The 16,805-nt window shown below is 46.8% G+C and overlaps 1 protein-coding gene across 1 annotated transcript in view; it reads left to right on the top strand.

Annotated features, from left to right (window-relative positions):
• Window positions 1-15,438, top strand: part of fgfrl1a (fibroblast growth factor receptor like 1a) — a 458,305-nt gene extending 442,867 nt beyond the window's left edge. Inside the window, exon 7 of the mRNA XM_085975483.1 lies at window positions 15,173-15,438. Coding sequence (XP_085831609.1) covers window positions 15,173-15,360 — 188 coding nt within the window. The 3' untranslated portion in view covers window positions 15,361-15,438. The remainder of the gene's footprint in view (window positions 1-15,172) is intronic.
• The last annotated feature ends 1,367 nt before the right edge of the window (window positions 15,439-16,805 follow it).

The raw sequence follows: 16,805 nt of genomic DNA, 5'->3' as shown, positions 1-16,805 counted from the left end.
CGGCAGCGAATTCCAGGTCCTCACCACTCACTGTATCTCTTGCCCAAAACCTTAAATCTGTGTCCCCTAGTCCTTGTACCATCAACTAGTGGGAACATCCTTTCCCCGTCTAGCCTATCCAGACCTGTCACAATCTTGTACACCTCTATCAAATCATCCTATGTAGGCCGTCAGGTCCAGGGGATTTGACGGCTTTTAGTCCCATTAGTTTCTCTAGTACTTTTTCTCTACTTATATTAATTACTTTAAGTTCCTCACCCTCATTAGACCCTTGGTTCCCCATCATTTTTGGTAACACAGTGAATTACATAGAATTTCCTCCTGAAATCTCTATTCATTTATTGTATTTATTGGTGACTATCTTATATTTATGGCCCCTAGTTTTGGACTCCCCCACAAGTGGAAACATTTTCTCTACGTCTGCCCTGTCAAAGCCTACCAGGTCCTCAGTCTTCTCTTTTCTAGAGAAAAGAGCACCAGTCTGTTCAGTCTTTCTTGATAAACATACACTTTCAGTTCTGGCATCTTCCTTGTGAATCTTTTTTGCACCTTCTCCAGTGCCTCTATATCCTTTTTATAATATGGAGACCAGAACTGTGCACCGTACTCCAAGTGTGGCCTAACCAAGGTTCTATATAAATTTAACATAACTTCACTGTTTTTCAATTCTATCCCTCTAGAAATGAACCCCGGTGCTTTGTTTGCTTTTTTATGGCCTTATTGACCTGTGTCGATCGTTTAGTGACTTGTGTATCTGTACTCCTAGATTCCTTTACTCTCCTACCCCATTTAGACTCTTATTTTCCAAGGAGTATGTGGCCTCCTTATTCTTCCTACTAAAATGCACCACCTCACACTTATCTACTGTATATTGAAATTCATTTGACACCTGAGTGTGGTGCGCTAAATGGGCCTGTGTGGCATTGGCCTAAGAAGCAGAAGCCTCATCCATGCCTTCTATAACCATGCCTCTGAAATTCATTTGCCAATTACACAAAGATGCAGGTCCAATTTTCGGTCAATTAATGGAATTCCAACCTTCAGAGAAACTGGCAGCAGATAAGGAACAAGCGCTCCAGCCTGAGAAAAGTGAGACTGCCCAGACTTTCTCTATACAGAACAGATGGACAAAGTACATTTGCCAAGTGAAATTCCTCTCAACCCATTGCACTTTGCCTGAAGCCAGATGCAAAGCACCCGGGCAACCTTACAGCCTCTGCCTAGCTTCACATGCCACAGCAGGGAAGCTTTCAAAACTGGAACGTTGAGCCACAAGCTTTCAACACAACCAAGCTGCATCATGCATCCTGCCTATCATTTTCGTATAGCACTCTCTGAATCGCATTTTCATCATAGTGCAGCTGCTAGAAAGTAGGATAGGTACTTTGTATCACTGTAAACGCTCTTCAAACATCCAACCTCTTCAAACTACTCCTCTGCTTGCAGGACGAAACATCACACAATAAGAGGGAACAAACCCGCACTGGAGGAAGGCCCCAGAACTTTCTTCTCTTAAATACATTTGGGGAGGCCACACTGGAAATTTTGGCTTGGGATTATTGAAGAAGTGGGAGAGAACATAAGAATTAGGAGAAGGAGTAGGCCATTCGGCCCCTCGAGCCTGCTCCATCATTCAATAATATTGTGGCTGATCTTCTACCTCAACTCCACTTTCCTGCACTATCCCCATATCCTTTAATTCCCTTAATATCTCAAAATCTATCGATCTCTGTCTTGAATATACTCAATGCCTGAGCCTCCACAGCCCTCTGGGGTAGAGAATTCCAAAGATTCACCCCCCTCTGAGTGAAGAAATTTCTCCTCATTTCAGTCCTAAATGGCCGACCCCTTATTCTGAGACTGTGACCCCTGGTTCTAGACTCCCCAGCCAGGGGAAACATCCTCCCTGCATCTACCCTGTCAAGCCGTGTAAGAATTTTGTATGTTTCAATGAGATCACTTCTCATTCTTCTAAGGGCGAAGCTGGAGACTTATGCCAAGCTCAGGATTAATATCAAGGGACTAACTGGATGGGGCTATCAAAGAGCTGGCACAGGCACAATGGCCTCCTTCTGTGCTGTAGGATTCTATAAGAACTAACCCGAGAAAGAAAGAAAAACCTGTGCTCCCTCAGTACAGCACTAAGTCAGCCTAAATTATGGGACTAAATTCAGGTTCTCCCACTCGTCTACTGTGGCCTACTCCTGCTCCTATTTCTTATGTAACTCTGGGAGAAATAGCACTTCCTCAGTTCTGCACTGGAGTGTCAGCCTAGATTTTTGTGCTCAAGTCTCTGGAGTGACTCGACCTTCTGACTCAGAGACAAGAGTGGTACCAACTGAACCATGGATGACACCGGCAGAAGGAGCCTGTTGACCAGAGGGCCGGGAACATGGACGTCAAGGAGAAGGAGCCTGTTGACCAGAGGGCCGGTTTGTATCTTTCATCAGCTGCAGAGGCCTGGGATTCCATCCTGATAGGGTCTGCATATAAAAGAAACTTGTCATCTGAGCGCAAACATTATCTACAGTTATTCTGGATCTATCCAGAGTACCTGTAAGATCTGGCACCATCTATGGAGGAGTCCACTACCCGCATCTGTGCCATGCTGCACAATAGCTTAATAAAACTCCAGAATAGCCTCTGCGACAGAATGGGTGTATGTCTGACTAATGCTTATATTGTTGGTATGCATGCTTCCATAGCAGATCAGACACGGTGAGGGAGTGCCGATAAGCAGAGGCATGGTTAGAGTAGGCATGGATGAGGCTTCTGCTTCTCAGGGCAATGCCATACTGGCCCACCTAGCCCACCACACACAAGTGTCAAAATGTGGGCAGAACCAGTCAGTTGTGCAGTCTACAAAAGATGATGATGATTCTTGATACTTTGATGAGGTTGTACTGCAATAGCCCCCGATCTGTCAAAATATCTGAAGCACTGTTTGAAGATCCCATTTTTATGCGTGTAAACTGTCCTGACTGTAGCATGCGCAGTCTGCTGCAGAGGGTAGTCTTGGTCTCTCAGGAGCCATCTTTCCACCGTACCTTTATCTTTGAAACACGGGTTGTGCTTGGAAAGAGATGAGAGAAGGTGGCATGCTTTATGGTATATGCCAAGGTTACAATACCATGTACCAGGTAGGTGGCACATGCCACACATTGTAGCCTGCCAACCTGTTCCCTATTTATTGCACACGCAAACCAAGCCTTCACACAACCTTACAGCTCGTTCATCTTGTGCATACTTACACCTCAGTAGGGCACACAGTCTAGATGCAATGTACAATAAATGTCTTGCACAAGTGATTGTCTTAAAATAAAACCATAGTGGGAGATGCTAGACGGCAGGTCTGAGCTGGTGGTCACATAAAAACAGTTCATAGAAACCATTGTTTCTATAAAACAGGAGGCTTCTCTTTGCCAGATTTCCCCTGCTTCCCTCCTCCTCTGCTACTCAACTGTAACCATTTACATCTTCACTGGGCCCATATTTTGTTACTGTGCATATCTCATTATCACCTCCTTTTGCCTTGTACCATCATCACTGTTGTCATTTAATCACTCATGCCCTCCACCCTATCACAGACCCTTTTGTTCTTTTCTTGCCCCACCCCCATTTTGCCCTGGCTCTGCATTTGCTTAAAGAGCTGTTCCTCTCTAACATCTTCCAGTTCTGATGAAAGTTCATCGGCCTGAAACATTGGCCTGACAACAGGCGGGAGAAGTGGTTAAAAATGAAAAAACTGGGAACGTGTCCCCAACCCGCCATGTACATTCCTGCCGCCATTTTAACGGCGGTGGGTTGCGTGCCATCCGAGGCGGAACACTTCATTAACATATTTAAATCCGGCTCCCACAGTGCAATTGGGAGCCTGATTTAAATCTAACATTTGCTGGCCGGGTTTCGTAGGGCTCGGGAAACCCGGCAATAAAAGGGAGGCAGGAGCTGCCGGCTCAAGAAGGTAAGTGCCTTTCACAGAGTGCTCCCCCAGGCCCCTCTGCTGATCGCGGCCTCTCTCCCCCCCCCGCCGCGATCAGCGACCTCCCCCGCGCAAGCCCCGACCTTTCCCTCCCGATTATCGTTCTCTTCCTCCCACCAAGCCCCGATCTCTCGCTCCACCCACCCTCCCCAATTGGGGACATGTGGTTTATCTGCTTGGCAGTCGGTCACCCTGTCAATCTGGCCAGCTGCCAGGTGAGAAATGGAAGAAAAGCATTATAATGAGGTCCTGCCGTTAAGTTCAGCAGAACCTCCGCTTCCCCGTCCTTGCCGGGTTTTTCCCACACTACAGCGCTCTGAAGCACCCTCCCCACCTCCGGGTGAATATTCGGGCCCTTAACTCTGATTCTCTCTCCACAGACCTGCTGAGTTCCAGCATTTTCTGGTCTTATTTCAGATTTACAGCATCCGCAGTCTTTTGCTTTTGTCATAGAAGCCATTGTGTTGTCCACAGGGGCACCATGGTGTTATCAATGAACCCTTGGGCCAGTGGAGATGTAGAATCCTGCCATTGCAGGTCAGTGGTGAAAATGATGATGACCTTGACGCTGCTGAGTAATGTGGATTTTTATGGGAGTTAGGAACACACGGCACATGAATCAGGGGCCTTAATGAGGCTCAGGAACCTTCAGCTCACAAATAACAATGTCAGAGAATTGGAGGGTGAGAGGAAATTGGGGCAAGGCTTTTCTTCCAATTCCCCAATCCCTCTGTGCCAATTGCATGCCAGCTCTCCTAACGCACAGGACAACAACAACTTGCATTTATATAACATCAACTTGCATTTATCACAGAAATCACAGAATCACAGAAATCACAGAAACCCCACAGTGCAGATAGAGGCCATTGCGGCCCATCGAGCCTGCACCGACGCATATTCCACCCGATCCCCGTAACCCCTACACCAACACATATCCCACCCAATCCCCGTAACCCCACGTATTTAATCCCCCTAACACTAAGGGTCAATTTGTCATAGCCAATCAACCTAACCCGCACATCTTTGGACTGTGGGAGGAAACCGGAGCACCCGGAGGAAACCCACGCAAACACGGGGAGAATGTGCAAACTCCACACAGACAGTCGCCCGAGGCCGGATTCGAACCCGGGTCCCTGGCGCTGTGAGGCAACAGTGCCTTTAACGTGGTAAAACATCCCAAGGCGTAATCAGACATAAACTGAAACCGAGGCAAAGAAGGAGACATTAGGACAGGTGACCAAAAGCTTGATTGAACATGTAAGTTTTAAGCAGCGTCTTAAAGGAGGAGAGAGGTGGAGAGGTAGGGAGGTTTATGGAGGGAATTCCAGAGCTTGAGGCCTAGCCAGCTGAAAGCACGGCCGCCAGTGGTGGTACAAAGGAAATCGGGGATGCACAAGTGGCCAGAATTGAAAGAATGGGGAGTTCCCTGAGAGTTGTAGGGATAGAGGAGGTTACAGAGATGGCGAGGGGGTGAGCCCATGGAGGGATTTGAATACGAGGATGAGAATTTTAAAATGGCGGCATTGGTGGACAGAGGAGCCAATGTAGGTCAGCGATGGTTGAACGGGACTTGGATATTGGTCCTATGATGTGATTTGTATTTAATTACCTATTTTGCTCAACCTTAATGACTTCAATTAGCTTGTCGCATGCCTTCAGCGCTGTAGTGCCCACAAACCATTTACATCAAACAACAATTTGGTAGAAGGTAAATTCTGACTGTGAGCTACACTGCCCTTCCTGCTCTGTAATCCATGAATAACACAGGCTACATACAATGTAACAACAACAGTAATTTCCAGGCTCCAGTCTGTTAAAGAGATTATACTGTAAAATTCTTAGCATTTCTATCACTATCAAAAACTATGCAGCTCTAAATATAAAATAGTAACCAGTGAACAGTGAAATTAAATTATATTCATAGCCCAATAAGTCCATTACAATGGGTCACTGAGTATTCTCCATAGTCACATTATAGAAAACGTTAGTGGGAGTTGGATACACACCCCCAAACAGTAATGCTGAGGTTGGGGATGGCATTAAACGGGAAATTAGAGAAGTGTGCAATAAGGGCACAGCAGTTATTATGGGTGACTTTAATCTACATATAGATTGGGCTAACCAAATTAGTAACAATACTGTGGAGGAGGAATTCCTAGAGTGCATACGGGATGGTTTCCTGGACCAATATGCCGAGGGACCAACTAGGGATCAGGCCATCTTAGACTGGGTATTATGTAATGAGAAAGGATTAATTAGCAATCTTGTGCGAGACCCCTTGGGGCGGAGCGATCATAATATGATAGAATTCTTCATTAAGATGGAGAGTGAAGTAGTTGACTCAGAGACTAGGGTCCTGAATTTAAATAAAGGAAACTATGATAGTATGAGGCATGAGTTGGCTAGGATGGATTGGGGAACATTACTTAAAGGGTTGATGGTGGATAGGCAATGGCAAACATTTAAAGATTGCATGGATGAACTACAGAATTTGTTCATCCCAGTTTGGCATAAAAATAAAACAAAAATGATGACTCAACCATGGCTAACAAGGAAAATTAGGGATAGCATAAGATCCAAGAAGAGGACATATAATTTGGCCAGAAAAAGCAGCAAACCTGAGGATTGGGAGCAGTTTATGATTCAGCAAAGGAGGGCAAAGGGATTAATTAAGAGGGGGAAAATAGATTATGAGAGTAAGCTTGCAGGGAACATAAAAACTGACTGTAAAAGCTTCTATATATATGTGAAGAGAAAAAGATTGGTGAAGTCAAGCATAGGTCCCTTGCAGTCAGAATCAGGGGAATTTATAATGGTGAACAAAGAAATGGCAGACCAATTAAATACATACTTTGGTTCTGTCTTCACAAAGGAGGACACAAATAACCTCCCAGAGATGTTGAGGAACATAGGGTCTAATGAGAGGGAGGAATTGAATGAAATCAGTATTTGTAGGGAAATTGATGGGATTGAAGGCCGATAAATCCCCAGGGCCTGATAATCTACATCCTAGGTTACTTAAGGAAGTGGCCCTAGAAATAGTAGATGCATTGCTGGTCATCTTCCAAAATTCTATAGACTCAGGAACAGTTCCCATGGATTGGAGGATAGCTAATATAACCCCACTAGTTAAAAAAGGTGGTAGAAATAAAATGGGGAATTACAGACCAGTAAGCCTGACATCGATAGTGGGGAAAATGCTAGAGTCCATTATAAAAGATGTAATAGCAGAGCACTTGGAAAACAGTGACAGGATCGGACAAGGTCAACATGGATTTACAAAAGGTAAATCATGCTTGACTAATCTACTGGAATCCTTTGAGGATGTAACTGGTAGAGTAGATAAGGGAGAACCAGTGGATGTGGTGTATTTGGACTTTTAGAAGGCTTTCGATAAGGTCCCGCATAAGAGATTAGCATACAAAGTTAAAGCACATGGGATTGGGGGTAAGGTACTGTCTTGGATAGAGAACTGGTTGGCAGACAGGAAACAAAGAGTTGGAATAAATGGGTCTTTTTCCGAGTGGCAGGCAGTGACTAGTGGGGTACCAATCTTTTTCTCATCACATATCTATAGAAGCTTTTATAGTCAGTTTTTATGTTCACTGCAAGCTCACTCTATTTTCCCCCTCTTAATTAATCCCTTTGTCTTCCTTTGGTTTTGATCTTCTCAGTGACTGCCGTGTTTCCCACATTACAACAGTGAGTACACTCCAAAAGTACTTCATTGGCTGTAAAGCACTTTGAGACGTCCAGTGGTCGTGAAAGGTGCTATAGAAATGCAAGTCTTTCTTTTAAAGGCTAACATACCATTTGCTTGCTGTACTTACATGTTAACTTTCTCTGATTCGTGTACAAGGACACCCAGGTCCCCTCTGAATACCAATATTTCCCAATCTTTCACCATTTAAAAAATATTCTGCTTTTCTATTTTTCCAACAAAGTGGGTAACTTTATGTTTCTCCACATTATATTCCATCTGCCATGTTCTTGCCCACTCATTTAACCTGTCTATATCCCTTTGCAGCCTCTTTGCGTCCTCCTCACAACTTACTTTCCCACCTAACTTTGTGTCATCAGCAAACTTGGATACATTACACTTAGTCCCATCATCCAAGTCATTGATATAGATTTTGAATAGCTGAGGCCCAGGCACTGATCCTTGCGGTACCCCACTAGTTAGAGATTGCCAACCCGAAAATGACCCATTTATTCCAAACCTCTGTTTTCTGTCCGTTAACCAATCCTCAATCCATAGTAATATATTACCTCCAATCCCATGAGCCCTAATTTTGTGTAATAACTTCTTGTGTGGCACCTTATCGAATGCTTTTTGAAAATCCAAATATACTACATCCACTGGTTCCCCCTTATCTACCCTGCTAGTTAAAACCTCAAAAAACTCTAACAGATTTGTTAAACACCATTTCCCTTTCATAAATCTGTGTTGGCTCTGCCCAATCATATTATGATTTTCTAAGTGCCCTGTTGCCTCATCCCTAATAATAGATTCTTACATTTTCCCTATTACTGATGTCAGGCTAACTAGCCTATAGTTCCCTATTTTTTCTCTCCCTCCTTTCTTGAATAACGGGGTTACATTTGCTGCCTTCCAATCCACTGGGACCATTCTAGAATCGAGGGAATTTGAGACGATCAAAACCAAAGCATTCACTATCCCTGTAGCTACCTCCTTTAAAACCCTATGATGTAGGCCATCAGGTCCAGAGGAATTGTTAGCTTTTAGAGTCATAGGCCTAGAAATTCGGTAGGCTTAGCGCCGCATTTGAGGCGCTAGAGGGCCTAGCGCCGGAGTTATGGCCAGTTGAGAAATTCCCTGGGGCCCTAAATCGGCGTTGCACCGGTAGCGCTGCGCCGGCACCGATGACGTCATCGGTGTGCGCAGCGTCCCGGTTGCCGTGGTAACCCGGCCCCAAGCCGAAATTCAGTTGCGCCCGCCTCGCCCGTGGCAGGCGCAACTAAGACTCTGGCAACAGAGTCTTCCCCCAGTGTGCGCCGGCGCATAAAGGTGGAGCGGCGGCCGGCTGCGTTCCCGGCGGCTGCCTGCCCGCACCTCCCTTCCCGGACTCCTGCATTCCCCCCCCCGCGGCCCTGATCAGTGTCTCATGCGAGCCCGGCACTTCCCCGAGGTGCCGGGCTCAGATGTCGGGTCAATCCGCCGGACAGTTGTCGGCTGCAGGCAGCTCCTCCTTAACAGGAGGAGGAGGCCTGCAGTTCCCCCGCCTGCCGCACCGCATCGGGTGCCGCAGCGGGGGATTAGCGCCGGGAAACCCAAGTTCACGCCCGTTTTGAGGCGCTAAAGGAGGGTTTTAGCGCCCGCCGCTGTCTGGGCCCGGCGCACCCGAATTTTTGTCGCGCGCTGCCGCATTACCGCTGGCGCAAACTTTCTGGCGCTACAGCCCTGGCAAGACCAGAACCCAATTTCTAGGCCATAGAGTTTTACAGCACAGAAAGAGGCCCTTTGGCCCATCGTGTCTGCGCCGCCCATCCATCCCTGTCCAGTCTAATCCCATTTTCCAGCATTTGGTCCATAGCCTTGTATGCAATGGCATTTCAAGTGCTCATCCAAATGCTTCTTGAATGTTGTGAGGGTTCCTGCCTCTACCACCCTTTCAGGCATTGAGTTCCACATTCCAACCACCCTCTGGGTGAAAAAGTTCCTCCTCAAATCCCCACTAAATCTCCTGCCCCTTACCCTGAATCTATGCCCCCTTGTTATTGACCCCCCCCACTAAGGGGAAAAGTTCCTCTTTATCTACCCTATCTATGCCCCTCATCATTTTGTACACCTCAATCAGGTCCCCCCTCAGCCTTCTCTGCTCCAAGGAAAACAACCCCAGCCTGTCCAGCCTCTCTTCATAGCTGAGGCGCTCCATCCCAGGTAACATCCTGGTGAATCTTCTCTGCACCCTCTCCAAAGCAATCACATCCTTCCTATAGTGAGGCGACCAGAACTGCACACAGTACTCCAGCTGTGGCCTCACCAGCGTTTTGTACAGCTCCATCATAACCTCCCTGCTCTTATATTCTATGCCTCGGCTAATGAAGGCAAGTATCCCATATGCCTTTTTAACCACCTTATCTACCTGCTCCGCTGCCTTCAGGGATCTATGTACATGTACACCAAGGTCCCTCTGACCCTCTGTACTTCCTAGGGTCCTACCACTCATTGTGTATTCCCTTGCCTTATTTGTCCGTCCAAAATGCATCACCTCGCACTTTTCAGGGTTAAATTCCATTTGCCACTTTTCCGCCCATCTGACCAACCCGTTTATATCGTCCTGTAGCCGGAGGCTTTCCTCCTCGCAATTTACCACCCCACCAATTTTCGTGTCATCTGCGAACTTACTGATCATACCTTTTACATTCTCATCCAAATCATTTATGTAGATCACGAACAACAAGGGACCCAGCACCGATCCCTGAGGTACCCCACTGGACACAGGCTTCCAGTCACAAAAGCAACCTTCAACCATCACCCTCTGCCTCCTGCCACTCAGCCAGTTTAGGATCCAACGCGCCAAGGCACCCTGGATCCCATGGGCTCTTACCTTCTTAACCAGTCTCCTATGTGGGACTTTGTCAAAAGCTTTACTGAAGTCCATGTAAACCACATCCACAGCATTTCCCTCATCCACCCCACTAGTCACCCCCTCGAAAAATTCGATCAGATTTGTCAGACATGATTTACCCTTGACAAAGCCATGCTGACTATCCCCGATTAATCCTTGCCTCTCCAAGTGGAGATTAATTTTGTCCCTCAGAATTTTTTCCAATAATTTCCCCACCACAGATGTTAGACTCACTGGCCTGTAATTCCCTGGTTTATCCCTGCTACCCTTCTTGAATAATGGTACTACGTTAGCTGTTCTCCAGTCCTCTGGTACATCCCCTGTGGCCAGAGAGGTTCTGAAAATTAGTGTCAGAGCCCCTGCAATCTCCTCCTTTGCCTCCCACAGCAGCCTGGGATACATCTCGTCCGGGCCTGGGGATTTATCCACTTTTTGGCCTGCTAAAACCGCTAGCACCTCCTCCCTCTTGATGCTAATATGTTCAAGTATGTCACAGTCCCCTTGCCCGATTTCTATGTCTGCATCGTCTTTCTCCATAGTGAACACAGATGCAAAAAATTCATTTAAAACCCCGCCTACATCCTCTGGCTCTACACACAGATTGCCACTTTGGTCCCTAATGGGCCCTACCCTTTCCCTGGTTATCCTCTTGCCCTTAATATACTTATAAAACATCTTAGGATTTTCCTTTATTTTGCTCGCCAGTGTTATTTCATGGCCCCTCCTCGCCCTCCTAGTTTCTTTTTTAAGTATGCCCCTGCACTTTTTATACTCCTCTAGGGCTTCCTCCGTCTTTAGTCTTTTGTAACTGCCAAAAGCCCATTAATTTCTCCAGTACTGTTTCTTTAGTAATAAAAATTTCTTTAAGTTCCTCATTCTCACTAGACCCTCAGTTACCCACTATTACCGGAATGTTTTGTGTCATTTTCTGTGAAGACAGATACAAAGTATTTGTTTAATATCTCTGCCATTTCCTTATTCCCCATTTTAATTTTTCCTATCTTTGCCTGTAAGGGACCCACATTTACTTTCATTAATCTCTTCCTTTTCACTATAGAAGCTTTTACAATCTGTTTTTATGTCTCTCGCTAGTTTACTTTCATATTCTATTTTCTCTTTCTTTATCAATTTCTTGGTCCTCCTTTGCTGAATTCTAAAATCCTCCCAATCCTCAGGTTTCCTATTCTTTTTGGCAACATTATCAGATCTTCCTTTAATCTAATACTATCTTTAACTTCTATTGTTAGCCATGGTTGGACCAATTTTCCCATGGCATTTTTATTCCTTGAGGGAATATATATTTGTTGTGAATTATGAACTGTTTCTTTAAATGTTTGCCATTGTTTATGTACCATCATATCTTTTAATCTAGTTTCCCAATCTACATTAGCCAACTCTCCCCTGACACCTACATAGTTTGCTTTGTTTACATTCAAGACCCTAGTTTCAGACTTAACTAAATCACTCTCAAGCTCAATCTAAAATTTCATCATATTATGATCACTCTTCTCCAGAGGCTCCTTTACTATAAGGTTATTAATTAAGCCTGCCTCATTGCACAATACTAGATCTAAAATAGACTGAGATGAAGAACATAGTCAGCCAGTTAGGCAAGTAAATAGTGGAGTAAACAGCAAATATAGCTGGTTTCTATGGCAAAGGACTGAAGTATCTTGAGACAATTGAGGCAAACTGTTTTTTTCCCCTCCTTTGACCATATGTCTTTCTGAACCGAAGGATCCCTATTGTTCTGCTCTACCAGAGAGTACTTTGATGACAGTTTCATGTTACACTTTGTCGATGGTTGGATTCAAAAGCCCTGATTTTAACCTGGAGTGAGAGGTGAACGGCAGGCTAGTCCCGACTCGCCGGCGTGAGTCCCAGGCCATTTTAACTCCTGGGCCTCATTAACATAGTGGCCCAACTCCCGCGGGAGCAGGGTGTACGCAGCAAGAAACCTCTGCCGAGGTCCCGGGGGAATAGTTCCCGGCAGTCAGGTAAGTGATTTGCTGGGGGTGAGGGGGGGGGGGCGGGTAACGGACGTGATTGTAGTTGGGGGAGGCAGAAGCCCAGGGTGTGGAAGGCCCAAGGATTCCTTGTAGAGGCCCGGAGGAGCACTCCCACTCTTTTTACCCTGGAGCCTTCTCATGCCAGCTTGTGCTGGTCACAATTGGTACTGTGAGTGAGTAGCAGGACCCAGGGTTAAAATAGCATCGGATGTGAATGACATCATCAGACCTCGACTTTTGTATGTCAATGAGGCCCTCGGCTGCCCAAGGTGAACGCCTCACACGCTGCCCAAACCGCGTCTGTTAAAATGGCGTGGGGCATGGACCACGCTGCTGATAATTTAACCCCTACCCCACGCACGCCCCATTCGCGTCTCAGGTTAACATCGGCCTAACATCTTTATTTATTTCAGAACTAATAACAAAGAGTAATTTACAGGAGGGCTTACACGTGTTGATTAAACCGTCTTATAACTCCCTGTGCACCACAATGTATGTCTCACAATTCAAACTCTCAAAAACAGCTGTAGTGTACGAATAAATATATACATGAGAAATAACAATCTGTAACCAGTACCTGTAGATGTTTACAGCACAGAAGGAGGCCGTTTGTGCTGGATCTTTGCCAAAGCAATCCAAACCTAATCTCACCACCATGTGATCTCCCCATAGCCGTGTATTTTTCTCCAATTTATTCTTAAAGGATGCAATGATCTCTGCCTCAACTACTCCCAGTGACAAAGCATTCCATACTCCAACAACCCTCTGTGTAACAGGACCCATTGCCTGCTGCACCGGAGGCCATGCCAAGCCATGCCAGTCAGTGGCCCAAAACATCATCACAGCCCTGAGCTTTTATACCACTGGATCCTTTCAGTCTTCTACAGGTGACACCAGCTGCATCTCCCAGTCTGCAGTCTACAGCTGCATTAAGCAGGTGATCGACTCCCTCTTTTCCAGGGCTGAGCAGTAGGTCATCCTCCCCACTGGCCTCAGCAGTTAGCAGGAGCGAGCTCGTGGCCTGTCACAGGAACAAGTTCATCCAGATCTGCCACAATGCTTTTATACTCAGACAGTTTATGACCTCTTCGCTATTCAACCCTGTGAGGACCGTGACAGTGCGGCTGCTAGGGAGACAAGGGATAACCACTCTCAAGTGGACGTAAAAATATCCCATGGCACTATTTCAAAGAAGAGCAGGAGAGTTCTCCCTGGTGTCCTGGCCAGTATTTATCCTTCACCCAACATCACTAAAACAGATTATCTGCTCGTCATCTCATTTCAGTTTGTGGGAGCTTGCTGTGCATAAATTGGCTGCCACGTTTCCTACATTACAACAATGACTACACTTCAAAAGTACTGTTATCTTTGGTTGGATTAAATTGCTGAATGATTAACTGGGCTGTGGAACAAAAATTGCAAATTGTGTCCAAGCATAACTTTGATACAAACATAACATTTCCTGGCAAAGTAGCTATCCATTTATTGGGATCCAAATGTACTGCCGCCTTCAGCGTAGAAAAATCATGGAATGGTGCCCCTAAACAAGCAGGTTAGAGTTCTTTCAGAGCTTGATCAAGTAGCTCCTATCAACCAAGCACAAATTATTTCAAAAGCAAAATCCTGCGGATGCTGGAAACCTGATATAAAAACAGAAAATGCTGGAAATACTCAGCAGGTCAGGCAGCGTCTGTGGAGAAACAGAGTTAATGGCTGGAATTTTCCAGGGGGTCAGCAGGCGGGATCGGTGGCAGGTCAGGTGGGAAAGTGTTTCTTTTTTGACAGCAGCGGGGGACCCAATTAAGCTGATTATTGCCTTGTTGACAGATCATTAATAATATATTTAACCTTACCTTTTCGCTTTAACTGCTCACCCACGGGGTCCACACTGCTCAGGGATCACGTCTGTTAAGCTGAGGCGGGAGTTGAAGGGCCATTGAATTAACTGTTTACTTGACAGCTTGAAATGTGCTATAAAAGCTCCCACCTCACAGCTGTTCACTTTCCAAGCTCAGAAGCTGTTGCTTACTCCATTTGGAACACAGATCGAGCTTTATGCAGGCTGCAAGTGTTTAGAGCAACTTCTCTATCCAGTGTCACCTCATTGGAACAACACTCTCACCATTGACAGATCGCTTCTGTCATCTCAACTTCACCTGCCTTCTATTCCATCAGCATTGGTATCTTTTATACTGTTTCACCTTGGTCCTCCAGTGCAGTGCTGAGAGAGCGCTGCACTGTCGGAGGTGCCGTCTTTCGGATAAGATGTTAAGCCGAGGCCCCGTCTGTTCTCTCAGGTGGACATAAAAGATCCTATGGCACTATTTTGAAGAAGAGCAGGGGAGTTATTACCCGGTGTCCTGGTCAATAGTTATCCCTCAATTAACATAACAAAAAACAGGTTATCTGGTCATTATCACATTGCTGTTTGTGGGAGCTTGCTGTGTGGTAATTGGCTGCCGTATTTCAAACATTACAACAGTGACTACACTCCAAAAAAGTACTTAATTGGCTGTAAAGCACTTTGAGACATCCGGTGGTCTTGAAAGGCGCTATATAAATGCAAGTCTTTCTTTCTTTTCTTTCAGAATCCCACCACGATCAGCCTCAACACCAGCAGCACCAACAACAACACCAACATTCTCTGCAATCACCTGATGCTGCACAGGACAGAGGGTACCAGCACCCGACCATATTGCTGCCTGGGAGACCAGGGATGGCCTCACCATGGCCAGATTTACTTCACTTGACACTGTACACCCTGGCTGCCACATGATGTGCCAGGTTGGCACCACCCCACACCAACAACAAAAAGCATCCATACAATGCCCAAGCCATTCCTTTCACACCATCACACTCATCATCATGTTGGGGTTAACATTATGTCTCACCATTCACTGCAACTCACTAAGCCACTTCCAAAGGTACACACAAATCTGTCCAAGAATGCAAAGTGTTGAAAATAAGGGTTTCAATGTTTGACACTGTGGCGTACCGATCACAGAACAGACACAATCCGCTTTCCAGTCCGTAGACTATAAATCAGGCGTTATGCCTTTAAGAAGGATCACACCTTTAAGAAACTCGATCTGCAACATAGTTAAGCCCAGAGCGGGGGAGGGGCAGTCTAAGCTGTGCACCAGGGAAGAGAGTTGTACTTGGTGTAGTCTCTGACTCCATTTTGTGTTCAGCATGCAGCCTCAACAATTAAACCTTTTCTGTTGAACCTCTCCGAGTTCAGTATTTTTTGCTAGGAGTACGTAGACTCCTACATTGGTGACCCCGATGCTCAGGACGACTCCTAAGCGTAACCATGGCTGACACAAACGCAGTTTCTGTGAAGCTGCCGGAGTTCTGGGAGAACCTGGCCACCGCCTGGTTCCTTCAAGCCGAATCGCAATTCCGACTCCGCGGCATCACCGCCGACACAACGATGTACGACTACCTCCTCGCCTCCCTGGGCAGCTCCACAATCACAAAAGTCTGGACAATACTACAAAACCCTCCGGAGGAAGGCAAGTACGCACATCTCAAGGCCGCGCTTATTAAAAAATTCACAGCCTCCCCATTCGTGCGCAAATGCCACCTCCTCGACCTCCCGGGCCTCGGTGACTCCACGCCGTCAGACTTGCTCTCACACATGCTTGCTCTGACCGACGAGAAACTGACCGACGAGAAACCGCCCGGCTCCCTCTTCCGCACGCTCTTTATCCGCCAACTACCTCCCAGCATCCGCCCGGCGATCGTGGCGTCTCCAGCCTCGGACCTCGAGGCCCTGGCCGACGAAGCCGATAAGCTCCTGTCCGCCAGCTCCAACCACGCCGTCACCCCAGACCTGGCCTCTGCAGCGTCGGCACGCGCTCCACCCTCTATTGCGCGGCCACACAGCTCGGCCAGGAGGCCCCCCAGGCCCCCACGTCCCCCAAGCCCTCCGACCCAGTGCTACTGCTACTTCTGTACCCAGTTCGGCGCACGGGCACGCCGCTGCAGCCATCCCTGCACATTTCCAACCGCCCCCACACCGGCCTACACGATGGCCGTGGGGCAAGCAGGCGCGCTGCTGTACGTTACGGACAGCGCCTCCGGATGCCGTTTCCTTTGTGACACGGGCGTGCAGCGCAGCATCATCCCCGCGTCCGCCCTCGAGATCCAGCGAGGCGGCCACGGCCCTGCGCTGGCTGCTGCCAACGGCACCGACATCTGGACGTACGGCACCCGCAC

Source organism: Somniosus microcephalus, chromosome 2 (assembly GCF_052327205.1).
Source record: "Somniosus microcephalus isolate GS21.2 chromosome 2, FLI_Smic_1.0, whole genome shotgun sequence".
In the NCBI taxonomy this organism is placed as follows: Eukaryota; Metazoa; Chordata; class Chondrichthyes; order Squaliformes; family Somniosidae; genus Somniosus; species Somniosus microcephalus.
The sequence above is the reverse complement of the archived record's forward strand: the minus strand, read 5'-3'. Positions and strand labels throughout refer to the sequence as shown.